General features: G+C 34.3%; 1 protein-coding gene across 1 annotated transcript; it reads left to right on the top strand.

Moving 5' to 3' along the window:
- Positions 1 to 17,030: 17,030 nt before the first annotated feature.
- On the top strand, positions 17,031 to 21,853 carry ICR1 (interactor of constitutive active rops 1). The gene is made up of 3 exons (XM_059586662.2): positions 17,031 to 17,329; positions 19,316 to 19,391; positions 20,430 to 21,853. The coding sequence occupies exons 2-3, from the start codon at positions 19,378 to 19,380 to the stop codon at positions 21,721 to 21,723; spliced, it is 1,308 nt and encodes a 435-aa protein (XP_059442645.2). The 5' UTR covers positions 17,031 to 17,329; positions 19,316 to 19,377; the 3' UTR covers positions 21,724 to 21,853.
- The last annotated feature ends 438 nt before the right edge of the window (positions 21,854 to 22,291 follow it).

The following is a 22,291-nucleotide window of genomic DNA, read 5'->3' as shown; positions in this document are numbered from 1 at the left end:
CAACTACAGTAAATTAACCTAATCTCTCATATCCCCAAAATTTTACCCCTTGCATAACCCTTTCTCATCTTCATCTTCGTCTGCCGCTTCACAAAATGTGACCATCAAATTCTTGAAAAATGCACACAAATCGTGGTGAGGAAAAAGAAAATGAGGGAGGGTTACGCACATAATAAATTTTGGGGATAGAAGAGATTATGCTAAATTACTATAGTAGTATGACGAGACAAAGTAACGGATTTTGTTAAGTTACTTAACGAAAATTGATTTTAGGGAGTAAACTGTTATTTTGGCCTTCTCTAAGAACTTATAAATTATTTTTTATACCACAGAGGGTGGTTTATAATTTAGGCCAACTATAGGAACCGATAAATTATTTGTTATAGCACATAGATTGATTTGTAATTTAGGCCAATGACATGGACCAATTTTGCATTTATCCCTTAATACTAAATAACATTACAAGTTTTAAACCTATAAACTAAAAAAAATCATTTGTTTTAGAGTTTTGATGGGGTACTATACACGTACATTTATTGAGTAAATTTAGTTAATTAAACGGTTAGAATAAATTGATAGAATTTTGTATTTAAGTTTAATGGTTTGGATAATTTATTGGATAAATGTGAGGCAAGCGCACCTTAAATTGTGCACACTAGAATATTCCGACATTTTGAATTCTGATTAAATTTAATCTTAGCAGTGTGATTGAATTGAATTTAATCTATGCCGTTGGATTTGATAAATGCAATAAGCCATTTCGTAAGTGAGAGTTATAAAGTGTTTTACATGACACAATGAGCTCACTAATCGAACGTTCTAAATTGAATCAAATAATAAAGATCCAAATAAATGGTCAAGATCATTTATTGTGCTCTCACGGAACTGGTCTCACCATCTCATGCACGCGGGGGATAAATTCAAGTATTAAATGTTCTCGTTCTCCTCGACGCACGGTCAACGAGACTAATAAGCTTTCCTTAATTAATGCGTTGTTTCTAAGCCGTCCATCAAATTGTGATGAAATAATAGTTGTTGGATGCAATTAATGGATGACAACTATAAAGCATTAGTTTCTAAGGATTTATATGGTGTAACTGAAACACCGTAAACTTGCCCATAATGATATAATCTAACGAGTTATATTAAATCTTGAAATGGTTTATATAATCAATGGATTCTGTTAACCGAGCACACCCGATTTAATTAGAAACAGTTGCATGCGATAATTATTTTGGTAAATCAAATTGTGATGTTCCTATATTATAATTTTATTATTTTCGCAACGGTTGATTACCAGAGGACTGAAATTTAACCTCAATTAATCTCTCACTCTCTCAGACTCTCTCCATTCCCTTTACTAGCCCACATGTTTTTAGGAAAAAAAAAAACCAAGCAAGGGCAGTAGGGCGACAAGGCGACGAAGAGAGAGAGGGAGAGAGAGAGAGAGAGAGAGATGATGGCCCCCCATTCCCCTTTTATGCATGCCTGTAGGTTACAAGAGACTGCATACACTTTTTTGCTCTTTCTTCTTGCTAACAATTTTACTATCGAAAGAGAAAACATTCTGAAGAGGGAATCCGACTTGAAGTTATGATTTTCCTCACTATTTTGCTTCAAATTTCAAAGTATTTGTTATTTTATTTTCATATTTGGTTCTTCCTAACTCAAATGTTACTAATTTTCAACATTTCAGAGAAGGTCTTGAAAATTATTTTTTTTTGAAAATCTTGTTTCTAACTCGAGCCTGGGCTCGAAATTAATTTTTTGAAAATCAAGTTTGTAACTCGAGCTGAGTCGAACCACTCGAGGTCTCGGCTTGGCTCGAAATTATCATTTTGTTGATCCTGAGCTCGATCCAAGCCACTATACCATCCTAACAAGCCGAGCTTGAGCCAGGGTTTTCCAGCTCAACTCGAACTCGAGACCGACTCGTTTATATTCCCTCTTAAATGAGCAAATCCGAGTTTGCCAATACTCGGCTCGGTTCGTCTAGTTTACAGCCCTATGTTTGAGCATAGCCGCTCAATCCCAAACCTCAAAATTTGTAATCCCAAGATCACCCTTCTGCTTAGGAAGACAAATACTTGCCTAGGCAACCTTTTTCCCACCATGGCTGAGGTCACTCCCATTCCACTTGAAATTCCGAAGAACTTGCCCACCTACTTAATCACACTTTTGGGCAAAATGAACAAGGATATCCAGTCAAAAAGAATGGAATTAATCAATTGCAACCTGCCTATGTAAGACAATTCCATTTCTATAGATAGGGCAGAGCGCCTTTGGCTCAGCATTATAGAACTTAAGGCTTCAGCGTCGCTTCCACTGTCTCTAATGGAAAGGGGCAGGTTCTCCATTGCAGACGTAATAGAATCCATTAAATGTAGAAATGAAATGAAAAAAGGGCCACACCAAGCCATGCTCTAGTCTTAAAGCGTTGGAGTAATCAATAGTACTGTTGTACTAATACAAAATTTGACTAAAATTTTATGTAATTCTGCTTAATAATAGATTGAAAAAAATAGGCATACCCATTAATAATAATAAAAAAAAGGTGTTTTGTTGTCAAAATGAGCATTGTGGACTATCTGGTTCAAAAATATAGTTGTAAGAATTAAATTTCAACCCCAGGATGTGATGAGTTGACATCGAAGTGCTAAATGACTATCAATAAGAGCTACTGCTTTCAATTCAAAATGGAGCAGAATGTTCCTTCTGCAATGCAAGGCCATTAATTTCACAATGTGTCACCCCATTCCCATTCAGACCAAATAGAAACACATGGAGACATTTAACTCTCCTTATAAAAATAGAGTGTATGCAACATAAGACTTCATTTGAACACAAGTGCAATAGCCACTAATTAATCCACAATAAATAAGCACCAGAGTTTAAACTAAAGCATCAAAGATAACATAGATATACATTGGTGTCACGGTATAAAACCAATCATCAAAGTGTTAAAGATAAATATTATAAGCCAAGGTTAAAGAACAAGAGCAACAAAATACAAAGATAATTATCACATAACCCAAGTCTCAAAGATACTAATCAACAAACATCAAGGCCAAGTCTTAAGAAGGTAAACTAGGTGAAAAATATTAATCATGTCGTGGCACGTATCACTACTAACATCCCACATAGTCTTGAGCCACTCAAAGTTGATCTAGACTATTTCCTCTAGGTGGACCTACCATTTCATGGGGCCTATCATCCTCAAAAACTTCAATTATAAAACAACACATGTTTTACATTATTGATGTGTAAGTCCACAACTTAGTGAGTAATAATACACATGAATGAAACATTATTTATGCAGTGAACTTAATGGTTAACAAAAGTCTAAAAATCACAAAAAGGAATGAAGTAAGCTTCTCAATTTTGAAGATCATTTGACATGAGGATGCAATAAAGATATAGTACATAATAATTAAAAGAAACAAGTCATAGTTCAACTCCATATGGTTTATCCAAAACCTTAATCCCCTTATTGGTAGGTTCAGCTCTATTTTGAGGGACCTGTAGTACAATAACGGTGCTCCAGATATTGTTGCATATCATCATATACTAATAACCTAGCCAAGTCCAACCTTGGTGCTCCACGCTACTAGCAAAGTCGTAATGGTAACCCATCCTTTCATGATGCGTTTATCATAACTAATCATTGGATCCAACGCCAAATAATAAAACGAAATTTCTTTGACCATAATGCTAACTAAATTTCTTTCACCATAACTATTATAAGAGTTAGCCTTATGGTCAAAGAAATTTAGTTTTCTTGACCCTAACCCCTACTTTTCCTTCTTCTGCTCCTACGCATTCTCTTCTTGACTGTTTCTTCTTCTTTCTTCTCTGCTTCACATACATGCATGTTGGCTTATCAATCTTTGCTTGAAAATTTTTCTTCTCTACTTGACCTTCGTCTTCTTGGACAACATCTTCTTTTTCTACCTCTACGCTAGCTGCCTGGTATGCTAAAGAAAATCACAACTTCACAAGACGCTCAAAACCTCAAATAGTGTAGTGTTATTTGATTTTACTTATTGTCTTGTCTTATTTATGAAGTCTATAGATGTTAGAACGAGTAGACTACAAATCATAGATTAATAGATGTGTGAGGTGTTGAAGACGTGTTGAGTTCTTGTGGTGGAAGTGTTTATTGAAAGATTCAATTTTCAATAGAGATAAGCACTAGCATGTGGAGCTTGTGAAATTGTACATTCACAAAGGTGGAGATTCATAAAAAAAACAAAAAACAAAAAAAATTTCTATTTCTAAACACAATCACAAATAAGTGCACACTTAAAAAGTGTTCAATTTTACTCACTATGTATTTTATAGGTTTGTATTAGTGCTTACATGTTAACTTATTGATATATCAATTATCACATATATTTATGAAGTTTGATAGATATGTTTTTTGTCATACACATACTGCATTATAATTTTTATTTTGAATTGTGCTTACCATATATTATAATTAAAGAGAAAAAAAAATTATTATCATTTTATTTTATTAGTTTAGTTCCACCCCTACTAAGACAAACTCCTGGCTTCGCCACTGCAATTGTCATTGTTTCGCACGAACTAGAGTACCATGTCATATGATTCAATTATATTCACAATATTTTATATGCGTGTATTTATAAACCCATTATTTTCACTATCTTGTTATTAATCAATCAATTTCACAAAAATAGATTTCACACTATTATAAAATGGATTTCATATGAGTTATAAACATACACGTTCAATATATATAAAATAATCATGTCATGTAGAAATGTAAATAACAAGTATCCATGTGAGTTTTACTCACATTTATTGCACTCTTCCCTCGAGAAATCCTTCCAACTACCTTCGATGTTCAAATCTCCCAAGGAATCTAATATCAGGCCCTCATCTAGCAAAAAACACCTTTACAGTAAAATAAGGATTAAAGTGGTCATTATGCCTGACCGTTGAATGTTCAGCAACCCCTTAGAACGTTCGAAGGTCTAGCAAAACCTCTCATTGACAAAAAGGTCTAAACCTTACCCAGCCAAACACAATCTAAGGTCCTAAGATAAAGCTCAAGACTACCTTAACCACAGATAACACGTCCATATACCAAAAAGTAAATCCAATATTATTAAGGGCTTGTTTGAAATTACGGTGAAAAATAGAGTTTTTGGATATAGAGCTTTTATCTGTGAACTTTTGTTAAAAGTGCTACTATTGAAAAACCGTTTACATGTTTGGTAACTGCATATCTTAAATGTTTTTTTTAAAGTTATTGATGTTTGGTAACAAAATTAAAAAAAGTGCCTTTAGTTGTAAAAAATGACAATAAAGGACATGTGTTTTTTTTTTTTTTTTTTTTTTTTCCATTTTATAGCAACCTTTTTATATTAAAATGGTTAATGTTAACTTATTATTATTATTATTATTTTGTAATGGTTTATGTAACAAAACGTCAATATTTTCTTTCTTTTGTACTTATATGTTTACATCATTAGAATAAGAATATATAATTTTTCAAAAGCAACATCACAACACTTTAAAATATTTAACACATAAAAAAGAAAAACATTCAATGAGATTGATAAGTGTTGAATGTTACACATTCAAGCCCCTTAATTCACATATGTTAATCTCTTAGTTTTGTTATAAGTTGATGTTTTGTGTTGTGTTTGTGTTTTCTTGCATTCTTAGGATATTGAAGAAAAGCAAGTGTTTCCAGCAAGTTCTAGACTTAAAAGATATTTTGGGAAAAAGCTGAAGGAAGTGCTCTCGAGTGCCCAAGCCAAAGGGATCGAGCGCAGTTATGCGATCAAGCGCAGTCGTGCATTGGGGCATAGTGAAGTCGGTAGTCTCGTTTTGGACGGATTCTAATCCAACTCCAACTTGATTTTTTAGTTGTTAGGCTGCACGAAATCAACTAGGGTTGTTCCAAAATCTATAAATACTCCCTCAATTCATCCAAATAGGGAGGAGAAGCAAAGACACAAGATTTGGGAGAAGAATTGGAGGCTACATGAAGAAGGGTTTTTCGGTTTTTCTTCTTTTCTTTATTATTTTCTTATGAGGATGATTTTCATCCGAATTATGTGTAACTAATACTTTAGTTAGGGCTCAATTGAAGCCCTAATCTTGTCTCTTTAGGATTTGCTTTAATACAATTCATGTTTTGATACTTAACTTGATTATTTCCGGTTTTATTGAATTCCTCACATGAATGTGCTTGATCATCATATGCATGTAGAATAGATTTGTTATTTAGGTCAATTTGGATGACCGAGTCCTGGGTCTATTAGAGTGACAAAAGAACCCCATCACAGGTTCTTGGATTAATCAACATGGAAAACTGGAGTAGATACCATGCTCTAGGCTTTATGTGTTTGTCGATCTCTATAGATTTATGTTTTCTTGAAAAATAACTTAGTAGATACCATGCTAAATCCTTTGAAAAAGAAAAGAATTAGAGTAGATACCATGCCTAATTTGTTGCTTAGGGAGATCAATAGCTTAAGGAGTAAATACCATGCCCTTAGGTTGGCAAACATTGAGTATCTTGATAAGGTTGTAGCATTGTGCATGTTGTTTGTCTTATTCGAGTATGATTAGCGGTGGATATCAAAATCCTACATTTCCTTCTTATTATTTAAACTCAATCTTTTATCTTGTTTCATTCAGATAATTATTTAGGGAATTCTTTTTAAGCATAATTTATATCAATCATCGTGGGAATGATCTCGTACTTGCTCTTTGTACTATCGTTTTGATCTTGTGCACTTGCTAGTAAAACGTACATTTAATCGTCTATTATTTAGATGGATATATGCACAACAAAGATCCTTATAACATTTTAAATAGTTGATAACAAAACAACAACAAAAAAGAACAACATCAACGAGTTATAAGTAGATTAGCAATATGATCACACTCAATATTCATAGAATTTCTATTCGATGTCTCTGATTGTTGTATGCTTGACTCATCTTGTGCTTCGTTATCGCCTAGTTAATAAATCCTCCTCATCATCATATGGTTGGAATTCAGTATCTTTTTTTGCATGTTTCCTAATGAAGTTATGAAGAGCCATAAACGCAACCACAATTTTCACTTGTTTATCATAAGGAAAATTAGGCATGCTATGCAATGTCTTCCACCTATTTTTTCGAATTCCAAATGTTCTTTCAATAGTGCATCTAAGTGAAGAATGTGCATGATAAAAGATTTCATGCATATCCCTCCATTGGCTTCCACGACGAAAGTCTGGTAGATGATATTGTTCCTCTTTGTATGGCTCATGTATCCCTTCATGTGAGGATATCCTGCATCTACTAAGTATACTTGCCTGCAAAATATAAGAATAATGGTCATAAAAATTGGACCTAATTTTTTTTTTCTTTTGTTGTGTCAAATACTACCTAATTTAATAGATAATATTTAGTACGTTTTAACTCGCAAGTGCACAAGATCAAAACAATAGTATAGTAGGCAAATACGAGATCATTCCCACGAGGATTGGTAAATTATGTTTAGAAGTAGATTCATATTTAATTAAAAGATAAAATTCAACTGTCACGATTGAATTCAATAAAATAAAAGATAAACAAAAACTAAAAAGGATTAGGGTTTTGATATCCACCACTAATTATATTCAGCTAATATAACAATATGCCAATGCTTTGATCATGTTATGCATATCTAATGTTTGCCAACCTAAGGGCATGGGTGTATACTCCTTAAGCTATAAATTTTCCTAAGCAACGGGTTAGACATGGGTATATATTCTAACTCTTTTCTTTCCTAAAGGATTTAGCGTGGTATATACTAAGTTGTTCTTTAGAAAAGTATATGTTCTATGAAAATCGACGGACACACGAGGCCTAGGGCATGGGAGTATACTCTCGGTTCTCCATGTTGATTAACCCAAGAATTGCGGTGTGGATTCTTTTGTTACTTAAATTAAACCCAGGACTCGGTCATCCAAATTGATCCAACTAACTAGTCCATACCACATGCACATGTTGATCAGGCACACACATATGAGGAATTCATGCAAGTAGGTATTAATCAAGTTAAATAGCACAACAAGATCATCAAAAAGGCGCCAGTGTTGAAATATTAATTAAACATAACTAGGGCTTCAATCTAGCCTTAAATAAAATATAAACTTCATAATAAAAATAAAAGGGTGGAAGAGAAGAAAAACTCAAACTCCTCTTGATTCAGCCTTCAATTCTTTTCCAGAGCTTGTGCCTCTTTCTCCACACCTATGCAGGCTATGCCTAGAACCTAAGAGGTTTATTTATAGGCTTTAGAAGTCCTTGTTACACAAGTAAACCTAGAAAATTCGAAGTTTTAAGTCCAAGTCCAATTAGGATAAAGAAAACCTAAGTCCAAATCGGAATAGGATTCGCCCAAAATTGCGGTCCTGAATTGTGGTGTGATTTTGGCCTTGCGGCACTCCGAATTGGGAAAATACTATTTCCAAATGATTTGTATCCCTTTGAGTTAGCTTTCCAATGCCACTTAAATCACCTCAATCGGATATCTGAGCTGAAAGTTATGGTCAAAATACCGAGACATGTTCAGAATCCAATTTTTCATCCAATCCGATTTGACTTCAATGTGAAAAATTCCGAATTGATCATTTCCTTTATTTGATTAAACTTAACCATGATTGGCTAAGCTCAACCATATCTTCTAGGTCTTCCCAATTTGCCCTTTAAGCTTGTAATTCTTCCAGAAACGCTTTCTTTTCTTCCAAAAGCCTAAAAAACAAAGAAAATACAAAAAAGAAGTAAAATGGCCTAATTAACCAAAACCAAAGGATTAAAACATGCAAGTTAAGGGCTGAAAATATGAATATTTTAGCACTTATCAATATGGCCCATGTATCCCTTCATGTGAGGATATCCTGCATCTACTAAGTATACTTGTCTGCAAAATATAAGAATAATGGTCATAAAAATTATTGAAAAGTTTTTTTTTTTTTTTTTGTTCTTCATGTATAACTCTTAATTGTTATTTTTATTAAATACAAACCTCTAGGTGGGTGTGTGGAAATCACAATACTTCCTTTCGAATAGCTTCCAAAAAAAATACGTGTATCATGTGCAGTACCTTCCCATCCAGTCCAAACAAAGGTGAAACACATGAAAATCACAAACAGTTATAACATTTTGAGTAGGAGTATATTTTCTACCAATATATGGTATTTGTTTTGATGGAGAAATTATAACTGGCACATGGGTTTTATCAGTGGCTTCAATACAATCTTTGAAGTATGGCCAATACTGCTTATCATCACGGATTTTGTCTGGAATATCCATAAACTCCCTATCAATAGGATTAATAATGTCGAACACCATTCTTGAAACAATCATTAAAACACGAGTAAAATGTCTACTAATTGTTTCCCTTGAACGTTGAAACCTTTCTTGCACTATTTTATTCTCAACCCCATGGCCTAAAGTATTAAAAAACATTGCCACCAACTCTTCAATCGTTATGCTCCTAGTACCTCTTAAATGGTATCTTTCCTTCAACTCTTGACACAAGTAAATGAATACTTATATTTCCATTCTAAAATTTTGTTTGCACCTATTAGGATTACCTTGTAGAATCTCCATAACCCACTTATAACCTATTTGTGAAGAGGTCATACAAGGTTCCTTTGCAATATGTTGTGCAAATTTATTTTAACTCGCAAGTGCACGAATTGTTTGCAATATAATGTTTTGCAAGTGCAAGGTCGATTCTATAAGGAATTGTGTTTTTGAAAAACAATTTATAACTAAACTAATTTTATCCTAACCTAGTTCCAAAAAAAGTTTGAATTTTGAGTTTTGAAAATTAAAGGATAAACATAAATTAAATAAAATAAAACAAAAGATAAAGACTAAGGTTTGTGAATCCACACTCACCGAATCATAACAAAATACTCTATGTTCATCAATATTTATCCGAAGTTCTCACAATTAAAATCTTAAATATGTTTTACTATGCTTCAACAGTTAATCAAAACCATCACATGTATCTATTCATTGCACAAATCACAAAATGAATCCAATATCAATTAAATCATCAAATGTATCCGTAAATCACAAAAGATATCCCATTTTAATTGAAACACCAAATGTATCCGAAGAACGAATCACAAGGGATATCCAATTTTTAGGCAAATAAAGTCAAGCACTCAATTGTACTGAATTATCTCAAATCATCAAGTGTATCCTTGAATCACAAAAGATATCCAAGAATCATTCAATCTAATTGAAAAGAAGTAAAAAAATTGAAATATAAAACTCAATAAAATCGGATAAATAAAGACTTACATAAAATTGATATTGTTCTTCATCGGTGAAGCTTCATTCCCAACCTTAGTTGGGAATTTAGCTCCACATAAAAATAAAATCTAAACCTAAACCTAAAGAAAAACTAAACTAAAGAGAAAAGCTGTAGAATTTTGCTCTCTGGACTTGTGTATCTTTTATTGAATGCAAAGAGGTCTATTTATAGCCTTAGCAAAGTCCAAGAAGCCCTAGTAAACCTAGATAATTCAAAGGTCTATCTCCCAGTCAAAATACTAGTCTGAAATCGGAATAGGATTCGTCCAAATTTGTGTCCTTTTATTGCGGGGTGATTTTGGCATAGTAACCCTTCGAATTAGGAAAATCCTATTTCACAACGACTTGTATTATTTTGCGTTAGCTTTCCAATACTACTGAAATCATCTCAATCCGATATTTAAGAAAAAAGTTATGATCAAAATACTATGACATGTACAGAATTTGATTTTGAATCCAATCCAATTTTGATTCCGATTAAAGAAATTTCGATTTAATCATTTCCTTGATTGGGTTAAACTTAATCACATCATCTAGGTCTTCTCAAAGTGTGATTTCTTTCCAACTTTGCATTTTTCCTTTTAAATCTGTAGTTTTTCTTCAACGACCTACTAAACACTAAAAACACAAAACATTAAATAACGACACAGTTAAAAGATTAACTAATATAAATTAAGGGATCCAAATATGCAATATTTGGCACTCATCACAATATATGGCATATAATAGTTCTCAACAAATTCGACTATTTCAGCTGCTAGAATAAAATATAATTTTCATTTTCCACTTCACCATAATCACTATCACTTGTATCATCTTGAGTGCTATAATCATTATTGATCATATCTATAAGAAAAAAAAAAAAAGGAATGCAAGATTTAAGCTCAAAATAAATATATAAACACCCATAAAAATCAGAAAAAGAGATATCTACGTAGTTATGAAATATTACAATATACTCAACTTAGTCGACAAATCAACACATAAAAAAAATAACAATATTCAAACAAATCCTTACTGCATTTCAAATAATTCATAACAAAACAACATTAAAAAAAATAAGGGTAATTACATTTTTTTTCCCCATGAACTTCCATTTACTTACCAAAAACCCCTCTTCATCAGTCAACCTCGTTAAATCAGATGGAATATTCTCATTTCGGCGTTAAATATCATTAAAAGACAAAAATACGCTCAAATAAAAAATATAAATATATAAAACTTTTTTTTTTTTAAAACAAAACTTATAAATTAGTTAAAAAAAAAAAAAGCGTTGGCCACCCCCAGAGATGGCTTGCCGCCACCCTGACCCATGGGGTTGGCGCGTGGCCACCCCAACCACCTCAGGGGGTGGTGTGCAGCCAACCCCCAACCGGATCTAGGATGGCCCGAAGGCCACCCCCTCCCACATTGGGGTGGTTGCCTATTTTCTTTTCTTTTCTTTTTCTTTTTTTAAAAAAAGAAATTAATTGATAATTTTTTTTAGTTTATATATTTATTTTTTATTTATTCAGAATGACACTTATCATCATTCTATTGGTGATGATATGATACACTAATGAAATCCATTAAGTATTTTGACGAAATTTGATTACAAAGACTAAATTGTTATTTTGGCCTATCCAAATAATTTCTGAATTATTATTATTATTATTATTATTATTATTATTATATATCACACGAATGGATTTTTAATTTAAGCTAACCACATTGACTGATTTTGTATTTATATATTTTTTTAGTTTAAGTCTTTTTTAACCTTTTTTTTTTTAATTTTTAATTTTTTATATTAACTTTTTTAAAAAAAAATTAATTAATTTATAAGTTTTTTTTTTAAATATTTATATATTTATTTTATTTGGTTTTTTAATTTTTTTTTTATTGAAACTGATACTAATACATTAATAATATATATTTTTTAATTTGTTTAATTTTAAAGGTATTATATGTAATTTTTGTTTATAAAGTTAGGGTATTTGTGTCATTTCAAGTTTTTTAACGTGGTTGACTGATGATAAGTGCTAAAATATACATATTTTAGCACCTTAATTTCATACGTTAATCTCTTAGTCTTGTTATTTTGTGATATTTTGTTTCTATTTTGTGTTTCATGTCTTTTTATAAGTTTTTGAAGAAAATGAAGCATTTCTGGAAAAGCTACAAGCTTAAAGGGCAATTTGGGAAAAAACTAGAAACTTTGGGTTTAAAGCACACTTTGAGAATATCTAGAAGATGTGGTTAAGCCTAACCAATCATAATAGAAGACCTATATGATGTGGTTAAGTTTAATTAAATTAAGGAAATGATTAATTCGAAATTTCTCTAATTGGAGTAAAAATCGAATTTGATTCAAATTTAGATTCTGCAAACGTCTCGATATTTTGACCATAACTTTCGGTTCAAGTATCGGATTGAGGTGAAACTAGTGGCATTGAAAAAGCTAACTCAAACTGATACAAATAATTGTGAAATAGGGTTTATCTAATTCGGACATTTGTTATGCCAAAATTGTCCCGCAATATAAGGACTCAAATCTTGACGAATCCTATTCCAATTTGCACTTGGATTTATCCTAATTGAACTAGGAGATAAACCTCCAAATTTCCTAGGATTACAAGGGCTTCTAGGTCTCTCCTAAGCTCTCTAAATAGACTCTCTATTCTTCAGAATCAAGTGTGGAGAAGCAGACACAAACTCTGGAAAAAAACTGAAGGGTAGATCAAGAGGAGTTTGAGTTTTTCTTCTCTTCCCCTTTTATTTTTGTTATGTAGTTAGTAATTTAATCAGGGCTAGTTTGAAGCCCTAATCATGCCTCTTTAGGGTTGCAATATTGGCTTCTTTGCTACAATTATCTTTAGGGTGTTTAATTTGATTACTTCCTATTTACTTGAATTCTTCATATAAATGTATTTGATCATATGCATGTGTTTGGATTTATGCTATTTAAGTCAATTTGGATGGCCGAGTCTTGAGCTTACTAGAGTGACAAAAGAATCCCATCACAAGTTCTTGGGCTAATCAACATGGGGAACCGGGAGTATATACCATGCCTTAGGCCATGTGTTGTTGCCGATTTTCATAGATCTATGCTTCCTTAGATAACAACTTAGTAGATACCATGCTAAGCCATTTGGGGAAGAAAAGAACTAGAGTAGATACCATGTCTAGTTCGTTGTTTAGGGAAATCAATAGTTTAAGGAGTAAATATCATGCCCTTAGGTTGACAAACATTGGATATCTAGAGATAATTGGAATATTAGCATATTGTTAATCTTATTTGAGTATGGTTAGCGGTGGATTTCAAAACCCTAATCATTTTAGTTTTAGTATTTCTTTTTTTTTTTTTTTTTTTTTTTTTTTTTAGTTTAATTCAATTTGTGACAATTGTTTTAAACCTGTTAATTAAATAGGAAATTACTTCTAAGCATAATTTACCAATCCTTATTGGAATGATCTCGTATTTGCCTATTATACTATTGTTTTGATCTTATACACTTGCGAGTAAAACGTTGCGAATATTTGCCTATTAATTTATGTGGGCATTTGTCACAACAACTGACGAAAGGGGGGTTTTTGGTAAGTAAATGGTAGTTTGATGTGGTCGGATGGTGAGCATGTTAGTTCATGGGGGCATATTGACTGAGCGTGGTAGTTCATGGGGAAAAAAGATAATTACCCCTAAAAAATAGAAACATTATTTTGTGCTACGATAGTTAATTTCTCTATTTTCTATTCACTTAATAAAGTCAATCTGCAGGTGTTCCTTTCTAACCACTTTGGTTGTACAATCATGTTGAAAATAAGTGCGGGTGTTCCTTCTTTAATGACCTCCAACTTCAACCTCCCAAACTCCATATTCAATTGTGGCTGGGAAACTCCCAATGCAACTAGTCTGATTGTAGATTTCATGTTCAATGCATCTGTCATGATGTTCGCCTTACCGGGATAGTAGTTTATATCACAATTATAATCTTTAATCAGTTCTAACTATGGTTGGCAATTTTGACATGACCTCCGAACCCGACACGAACACGACACGAAAAAACAGGTATTGGGTTTGGCCTTATCGAGTTGACCCGATTAAGACCCGGTTACTATTTGTGTCTTGCGGGTCGACCCGCTAGACCCGTTTAAAAAAAAAGAAAAAAAGAAAAAGAAAAACCCTAAACTAAACTAACCCTAACGCATCAGCCATTGATTCAGCCGACTGCCGACACAGCCCCCCAACGCCCAACTCCTTGAAGCTGCCTCTCTCTCTCTCTCTCTCTATGAAACTCTCTTCACACTATCACAATATCATGCTTGGCTTGGCCTCCTTAGTTCTCATCGGCAGACTGGCGGACTCTCTCTTTCTTGGATCGAAGATCGAATAGCGGCACCTCTCTCTCTCTCTCTCTCTCTCCACTCTCTATCTTAGATTCACGCTTGGCCTCCTCAGTCGCTCAGTCCTAATTGGCAGTCTCTCTCTCACCTCCGTTCCGATCAGCCTCTGATCTGATTGGGATTGGATCCAACTAGGTCCTTGTGTTGTTGATTTTATTGGGTTTTTTTGTAAGATATGTACATGTAGACTAGTAGATCGAGGTGAGATGTGTTTTTTGGAGTTCTTTTTGGGCTATGGCCTTTGATATTTAAGGTTAGTTTCTATTAGGGTTTATGTTTTTATGTGATTTTTTTTGGTGTTTTAGATATACAGATTGGAAATTTTTGTGTTTTTGTGATTTGAATGTGTGTATTTAGAGCTGAATTTTGTGATGGATATGTGTTCTGGTTGAAATATTTCAAATGGGTCGTGTCGGGTTACCTTCTAAGAACACGGGTCGTGTTGGATCGTGTCTACCCAATATGACCCGGTTATGTAAAACGGGTTAAACGGGTTGTGTCGGGTTATCCAGCTATTTTTCATGTTATAATCGTATTAGACCCACTAACCCATTTAGCTAAACGGGTCATGTTCGTGTATAGATTAATCATGTAATGGGTCCTCGCGGGTCGTAATTGGGTCGTGTCAGGTACCTGTTTTGCCAGCCCTAGTTCTAACCACCTTCTCTGCCATATGTTCAACTCCTTTTGAGTAAAGAAATACTTCAAGATTTTGTGGTCTGTATAAATCTCGCATTTCTCGCCATACAAGTAGTGCCTCCAAATTTCAAGAGCAAACGTGATTGCTACTAGCTCCAAGCCGTGTGTTGGGAAATTTTGTTCGAAGCACTTCAATTGACCCAATGAGTACACTACACGATAACCTTGCTATTATGCATGAGCACACATCACAATCCTTTCTTCGAGGCATCATTGTAAACCACGAAAATCCCTAAATTCTATAGATAATGTAACCATAGGCACTAACACTAGTCGCTTCTTCAATTCTTGGAAGTTTTCCATACAAACATCTGTCCATAAGTAGCGAGATTCTTCTTTGTGAGGGCGGTTAGGGGCCCTAACAACTTTGAAATGTCTTCTACGAAATGTTAGTTTACAGTAGCTAAAACTACCCCAAAAAAGCCAAAATATATATATTGAGGGTTACCCTTGGGGTGGCTGAACCACCCCCAAGGGCAGTGGGGGTAGCCACCCACTAATCGCTAACCGCCTAAGGTAGTGCGGTTAGTAGTTTTAAGATTTGGAAAAACCGCTAACCACCTAAGGGTTAGTGAACCACCCCCAAGGGCAGTGGGGGTAGCCACCCACTAATCGCTAACCGCCTAAGGTAGTGCGGTTAGTAGTTTTAAGATTTGGAAAAACCGCTAACCACCTAAGGGTTAGTGGTTTAAATATAAAAAAGTAAAAAATAAAAGAGTATAAAACTCTAGATACAATGTCGTATGTAGTAAGGTATTATCGTTGAACGATGCCGTTTTAGTTTTTTCTAATTATTATTTTTTCATTTTAAAAAGCGATTAGCAGTTAATGCCGATTTTCTCTGATTTAATAACCGCTAACTGCCTAGGGGTTAGCGGATGTGGTTATTTGATTTACTAACCGCTTAGGCGGTTGAGGTTGAGGTTAGCATTTTTAGCTAATAACTACTAACCGTAACTGCATTTTCATCCCTACATTGTATTGTTCGGCCAACCTTAGACCGACTGGTCTGGAATGGCTGAAACCACCCTAGGCTAGGCCACCCTCATTTTGCAAGTTAAGTGTGGCTCCAGCTTTTTTTTTTAATTAATTATTTTAGTTTTTTAATTTTTAAATGAGGTATATGAACACATGTCCGTTTTTGAAGGTATTGATGTAAATTTTCATCAATTTATAGATAAAAGTTAAACATAAACTATCATCTCTATTTTTAACCATAAGCTAGATACAATTTACGATACAATTAAAACCTAACTAAGAAAAAATAAAAATGGTTCAGGGATATTTAACCCGAAAAAGAATTCATACATACAGTCCTGTTTAGTGGAAATTTATATCCTTTTGTTTTTATCTGATATTTGTTTCTTGTGGTTTCAAAAAAAAAAAAGGCGACCCAAGTGTTGGGTGGGAGAATATAGAAAACACAAAAAGAAAAGGTTTGAAGTTAGAAAAGAAACAAATATGGAAGAGTTAAAACACTGCAAAAGAGACAGGGTGGATTTCCCGAGCTTTAAATTACAACTATTTTATTTGCCCGTTTCTTTAAAACTACCCTTCTGTCCTCTTCCGCTTGCTTCTTCTTAGCTGCACTATCACACGCTCACCGGTCACCACCACCTTTAATTCAAACTTCAAACTTCAAACCTCTCTCTCTCTCTCTCTCTATAGAGGCTCTCTTCTTTCTAGCTTCATTAATAGCTTTGCTGATACAGCTTTTACCGCCCAGTCCATGCCTTTCCAAAAAACAGAGCATTTCTCATTCTCTCTTTAGTCGCTGATTTACCTCCCAGTGTCTGATATTTGCAAAGTGGGTTGGTTTCTCATGGAGTTCTCCCAAACGCTAGCTACTCAGATCCTATAAGAGAAGTAGCTAAGTGATAGCGTTGTCTTTGTGTAAAGATATCAAGGTGAGTTTCGCTTTCTTTCTTGTTTTGATCTTCTTTACCATGTCTTTTCCTCTTTTGGGTGCAACTTGTTCTTCTATAGTTTCTTTTGGGCTTAGCTCAAAAATATGTTTTCCAGTTTTGTGCTTCTTCTGCTCATCTTTGGTCTGTTTAGATGTCCAGAAAGTGGTTGATAAAATGTGGTGGTGAAATGTGTAGTTTCATATTTGTGATTCTTCAGATCTTCTCGCAGGCTTTAATTTTTACCTTTATTCGTCACGTTAATAGTCATCATTATCAATTGTCTATACTCCATTTTCAATGCCTGGGAGACATGCGCATCAGATTTTCAGCCGTGGAAAAGCTGATAAGAAAATGCTTAAATGACATAATTGCCCTGCCCTTCTCAGATTTCGAACTCCTATGAACAATCTCGGGAAGAGATTTATTTATTTTTTTTTTATTTTTTTCTTTAAATGTGAATGACCGAAATGCTTTTACACTGTCCCAGAAGCACCCCACCTGAAACAATGGGAAATACGAGGGGGCCCTAGAGTTTTGCAAAAAAAAAAAAAAAAACCAAGCATTCAAATTATTCGATTTTAACTTCTTCTTCTTGTTATTATATTATGGTTATTACTTCCATTATTTCTTTTGCTAAATAGAAAAGACAACCTTGGAGTAATGTTATAAGTTGGACATGTTAGTAACGTTGATTTTAAAAGCTATGTCACGGTTATGGATAAAAGGGAACAAGTTGATCTAACAATCATCTTAAAAGCCACGTTATCTTGAGATAAAATGGAGACAAAAGTCTTACTTATAATATTGCTCAAATCATATAGTTAATGCTGCTTTAGGACTCCTTGATGACACTGTTTTTGTGTACTATACGCCCTTTGGGGTTGTTTAGAAGAAAGTTGATGAAGATAATTGAATACAAAAATGATCAGTAATCCACCATAAGTATTTGTTAACTGCATGACCTTTCAGAATTTAGACAGCTTTTGAATCGGTGGCATTATTGAGAGAGAGAAGAAGGGGGATCCCACTTTTGTTTATAAATAAAACCACAAAGTCCCACCATCACCTGTTAAGGCTGACTTCAAACCTTTGTCTTTATGTTGGGGCACTGTGTTTTTTCTATACTTTTTAATAAAATTCTATTTGACAAGTTGTTTTTCTTTTCTAACTTTGTCTGATTGACCTTTCACAGAAGAATTAGGTGTTAATTGTTTTAGATGATTGAGTTTCAGTTGAAGGGAAGGCATGGAGAACCCTAAATGGGTGGTTGCTTCTCTTGTGTGTGTGTGTATATATATATATATATATATATATATATATATATATATATATATATATATGAGGTTTTTTCCTTTTAATAAATTATTATTCATAAAAAAACAGTGGTTTCTTCTGTATAATTATTATTTTTTATAACTTTTTTATTGCATTTCGAATCTTTCTCATTTTTAAGGCCTTTAAAATTGTTTGTACATTTGGAGACATGTATTGGCTAGGGGGCCACATGGCCACTGGCGTCCAGGTCTAAATATTTTTCGAGTGAGATGGCCTATTAAGTTTTTTTTTTTTTGGGCCATAAGATGCCTTAAGCATATTTTTAATTTATGTTTTCTTTTCAATATCAGAGGAAAAGGAAAAACAACTGTTATTTTGTTTGGTTAGTGTTTAGGTAATTTTGTTTTGTTTTGTTTTTTTTGCCCTTTTGAGAGTGGAAAGAATAGAATACTTGGTAAACTTGGATACCTTTTTATGACTTTTCTTCGTTAATAGCACATATTTGAAGATTAGTACATGTTGTACTTAAAAGGGTCAAGGTAAGTTTTCTGCCTTCTGTTGGGATGTAAATGGCATTTCCAAGAGCTCACACTGACTTCTACTAAATTAGTGTCTTCACCTTCTGTCTGATTTTCACCATAATCTACTGAATTTCACTAATTTAAATGCCTTCAATTTTTACTCCATCTGATCATTGCTTGTATTCTGCAGATCACAAGCTTCAAGCTCCTTTTGATCTCTCTTCTTCTATCAACAGTCTTTAAGCAAATCAAATGCCAAGATCAAGGTTAGAGAAAAAAATGCAATTTATAAATGGGTTTGGATTTGATGTTGCATGCTTCAAAACCAGTTGTCTGAATAGTGAGATCCTAGTGTCTTCCAATGTGCTCTATGTATGTATATAACCTTTCCAACTTGAACAAAATTCTCTATTTATAACTGTAATAGATTAAGACTTCTTTTCTCCTCTCAAAATATTTTTCTGAGGCAAGATACGACATACAAGGAATCATGAGCTATATTCCTGTTTGTTGTTTGTTAGCGTACATATCAATAGGTCTGGAAGAATGTCCCGTTCGATCAAATCCTATTCGAAAATATAATAAAATAAAATAAAAAATTTGCAGGTCTCTTGTTTGTGCAAACTCTTCCACCACTGTCTATATGGAAAAATATATTATGTGATCGAGTTGCATAGTCATTGGCTGAATATCTTCAAGTAAATGAACAAGTGCATAGCATCATTTAATTTATGAGGTCATAAACCAAATTGATGATATCAATTAGGTATATTTCTAAGGAGCTTCAGTTGATTATATTATAGAAAATGTTGCATATCATAAGAATAAACTCGAAACACCAGTTGCAGCATCTTGATCATATTAGTGACTATTCACTAATATGACTCTTAATTATATGCACACAAAAATGGCATTCCGTAACAAAGTTTGAGATCTGTTCTTATCAGTTGCATTTATTAAAATGATGTGAATATTCAATTCTTACTTTCAGTTGGTCTTAACATAGTTTCTCTTGTATGTATGTGATCCTCAGTCAACGTAAGTTACCAGGACCTCTTTTAGATCCTGGTTAAGCCAATCCTGGTGTATGATTTCCTTGTACTCTTAGCAGTGGTGTGGCTGTTCTCAAGATTTATAATGGTGTACTGTGTGTATAGTAGATAATCTTCCCACATCAAGCTATTACAGGAATTGCCTTATGGATAGTTTCTTCTTATATATCGAGGATTTATGATTTTCTCTTTAACTGTGTAAGTGGATTTTTCTTAGATGTTAATTATTTCCTGAATCTTCATGATAAACAGGGGAACCGAAATGCCTCAGAGGCAGTCTCCTCGAGGCCCACATCCACTCAGGACATCAAGTTCTGATTCTGATCCACTGCATCATCGACCAACTACCGAACGGAGTCCCAAGCTAGCAGATCGTCGGTCCCCAAGAAGTGCCCAAACTGATTCGCTAAGCCAGAAGAAACTTGGTACCCGCATTGCGGATTTGGAATCTCAACTTGGGCAAGCACAGCAAGAACTAAAGATTCTAAAAGACCAATTGGCTTCAGCTGAGGCTGCCAAAAAAGAAGCTCAGGAAGAATTGGAGAAGAAAAGCAAGAAGCCAGTTGTTCCTGAACCAGTGGAACTCCAAGGAAAGGATCCTCCTACAGAAATTCAAGAATCTAAGAAAAGCAAGAAGCCAGCTGTTTCTGAACCAGTGGAAATCCAAGGAAAGGAACCTCCTACAGAAATTCAAGAATCTAAGAAAAGCAAGAAGCCAGTTGTTCCTGACCCGGTGGAAATCCAAGGAAGGGATCCTCCTACAGAAATTCAAGAATCTAACTGTATCAAAAATGATACCAGTGCTCCAGATGACAAACAGCACGAAACTGATGTTTTTGAAGTTCCAGTAGAAAAAGTGACTGTTGTTGAGCCCAAGATTGAACACACCCACCTTACCGATCAGGTTGAAACGGAAACCAAACCCATTGACGTTTCAACAGAGCCACCGGCAAATCCAGGGCCAGAGATGCCATCCTTCCATGACTCGGCTCTGACTAACAATGAGATACATATACTAAAAGCCAACTTAGAAGAGAAGGAAAAGGAACTAGACGTGTTTATTCAAGAAAATGAGAACCTGAGAAACCAGCTGATTGAAGCAGCTTTAAAAATATCATCTGCTCAAATCAAAGAAGAAGAAACGGCCTTGAGGTTGAGCCAACTGGGAGAAGAGCTGAAAAGAAGTGAAGCAAATGCAGCTCAGCTGAGTGAGAAGATGAAAGCTGTGGAAGAAGCAAAGGAGGCATTGGAAGCCGAGATGAAGAAGCTGAGAGTACAGACAGAGCAGTGGAGAAAAGCAGCGGATGCTGCAGCAGCAGTACTTGCTGGGGATATGGAGATGAACGGGAGGATCTATGAGAGATGTGTCTCCATGGATAAGCAGTTTGGTGGTGTATTTGAGCCACCAGCTGGTGGTGGATACTCTACTTTTGGCGGATCACCCAGGATGGCTGATGATTTGGATGATGGTCCTGGAAGTGGAAAGCGAAAGGGTTCTGGAATTAGAAAGTTGGGACACTTGTGGGGAAAGAAGGGCCAGAAATGAGACTCTCTCTAAGGTGAGTCTAAAACCTGCTTCACTCTTTCTAAGTATGTATAATGGGGGACAGAAATAGTTGCTTACTATTTCGCATATGATGTGCTTAATGTTTTAATGGTTCCATAATTTTCTCCATCTTGTTCCCAGTAGTTGGTGCTTGTATATTCAAATCTGTATTGGATGGATTTGTATGGATGCCAGATATGGTTCATTTTGTTGCATCTCTGCCTGAACATGGTTCCCATTATTCAGTAATGTAATCGACACTCTTATTGACTTGGTATCATTTTGGATGTCCTATGCATGAAAACAATTCTCTTTTCTAGTCTAATTTCTATTGTGATAATGATTTCAAGTGTCCTACATGGTTTAAGTGCAGCTTTAACCATGTTTATGTAAACTCTTGGACGCCTTCTTCCTTTTAAGTCAGTTTTTAAGAGAGTTTTACTAAAAGTTTGTATTATTTGGTATTAGAGTCAAGCTAACAAGTAGAGTATGGGACCGAATGCAACTCATCAAGTATGAGAATCAAATGGGTAGGGACTTTGTAGTTGAGCCACAAAGAGAGGCTACT

This window comes from Corylus avellana, chromosome 3, assembly GCF_965113065.1.
Source record: "Corylus avellana chromosome 3, dhCorAvel1.hap1.2, whole genome shotgun sequence".
Taxonomy (NCBI): domain Eukaryota; kingdom Viridiplantae; phylum Streptophyta; class Magnoliopsida; order Fagales; family Betulaceae; genus Corylus; species Corylus avellana.
This window is presented reverse-complemented; position numbering and strand designations above follow the sequence as displayed.